At 40.6% G+C, this 1,625-nt stretch overlaps 1 protein-coding gene across 1 annotated transcript; it reads right to left on the bottom strand.

Moving 5' to 3' along the window:
* Positions 1–510: 510 nt before the first annotated feature.
* On the bottom strand, positions 511–1,374 carry LOC129768038 (nucleoside diphosphate kinase). The gene is made up of 2 exons (XM_055769404.1): positions 1,130–1,374; positions 511–978 (listed from the first exon to the last, which is right to left on the bottom strand). Exons 1-2 carry the CDS (start codon positions 1,301–1,303, stop codon positions 646–648), a joined length of 507 nt encoding a protein of 168 aa, XP_055625379.1. The 5' UTR covers positions 1,304–1,374; the 3' UTR covers positions 511–645.
* Positions 1,375–1,625: the final 251 nt, after the last annotated feature.

The following is a 1,625-nucleotide window of genomic DNA, read 5'->3' as shown; positions in this document are numbered from 1 at the left end:
AATCAGGGTGGTATGGAGTAGTCAATCGTAATCGAATATTGAGGCGAATGACCTCTATACGAATTGAAGGTTTTTGTATGCATGGACTACATGACCGACCCGTCTACGTTACCGGCCCAATTAAGGCTTCTATGGTCAGAGGACACATTCGTGCAGCACGACGGAAAGGATGTTAAAAATAAAACATTCAAAAAAAAACCTTGTCAAATGAATTGTGATCAATTCAAATTATGAGATCCCAATATCTTGATATCCATCAACATTGTAATTAGTGCTATTATCGATTCAGTGTCAATGACAAGTATCGCTATAGGCTAAAAAGAACGATTCTCGTTCAGTACAAAATCAATAAACGAAAGGCGAACGCAATAGTAGAAGAGCTAGAAATCCGATTACGAAAGCTAATTACTGCAAAGTATACATTTTCCTCACGAGGGGATTCAGATGCCCCATAGATAACCTTTATGAATGACAAATCGAACTTCGGATACAACATATGATTATTCACAGTTAAAATTTTCTTGCATCTCATCATTCATTTTTTTCATCTTTCCGTTTTTTCGCAATTTCTTTTCCACTTTTGGGACGTATTGGAAAGTAATTGTACTTAGCTTACGTGTAACAAGAATGTATTCTGCTAGGCGTCTATTCGTAAACCCATCCCTCATTCGCTGGGGTCCACGCAACCAGCTCCTTCTCGGTGAACCAGAGGGAAATTTCCTTGTTGGCAGATTCAACAGCGTCGGAACCATGAATAATGTTGCGGCCGACCTGAATGCAAAGGTCACCACGGATAGTTCCAGGGGCAGAATCAGCTGGGTTAGTAGCACCGAGAATCTGACGACCAGTCTTCACCACATTCAAACCTTCCCACACCATTGGGACGACGGGTCCAGAGCTCATGTAAGTGACAAGTCCAGGGAAGAATGGACGGGCCGACAAGTCAGCATAATGTTTCTCGAGAAGCTCCTTGTCAGGCTGGAATCAGAAGAAATATATTCAATGAATTATTCTAACTGGAAAATTGCAATGTTATTACGCAAATATTTTTTTACGAAACACGCGGTTCAATCTGGCTATATTCGTGGTTATGTTTAAAGAATACAAAGACAAGAAAAAGGTCACTTACCCACATAAACTTAAGAGCAACCAGCTTGAAACCCTTCTGCTCGAAGCGTTTGATTATTTTGCCGACGAGTCCACGCTGGACACCATCTGGCTTGACCATGATGAAGGTACGTTCCTTGTTGGCTGCCATCGCTGATGAAAATAATGAGAAAAATGCAAGAATCGATCCGATCATATAAAATGCACGACACGGAATGGCAGTTCAGTGAAAATTGTCTAGCAGCAGAAACGTTTCGACTCGGCTTTTTTTTCTTGCTCAAGTTCCTCTCTTTCTGGTCGATACCATGATCGAGCACGGAAAGTTTTTCATCGATTTCAGTCCAACATTTGACGTTGACATAAATATGTGGTATATACACCTCAGCAGGTGGAACAGCATAGAAATTCGTGATATCTCGCGTAAGTTTTCAAAATGTCCAATGTAACATTTACCTAAACTCGAGAAAAAAAAAGTTAAAGACTGGAGCATTGTCTCGCGAATTGTTTTAAAGGGAATC

Source organism: Toxorhynchites rutilus, chromosome 2 (genome assembly GCF_029784135.1).
Source record: "Toxorhynchites rutilus septentrionalis strain SRP chromosome 2, ASM2978413v1, whole genome shotgun sequence".
NCBI lineage: Eukaryota > Metazoa > Arthropoda > Insecta > Diptera > Culicidae > Toxorhynchites > Toxorhynchites rutilus.
The sequence above is the reverse complement of the archived record's forward strand: the minus strand, read 5'-3'. Positions and strand labels throughout refer to the sequence as shown.

Bases quoted from the DNA above. Each gene is read 5' to 3' on its own strand.
- LOC129768038 (XM_055769404.1), bottom strand. From the start codon at position 1,303: ATGATCGGATCGATTCTTGCATTTTTCTCATTATTTTCATCAGCGATG. The intron at 979-1,129 runs GTAAGTGACCTT...TTCTGATTCCAG, and splicing joins TTGCTCTTAAGTTTATGTGG to CCTGACAAGGAGCTTCTCGA.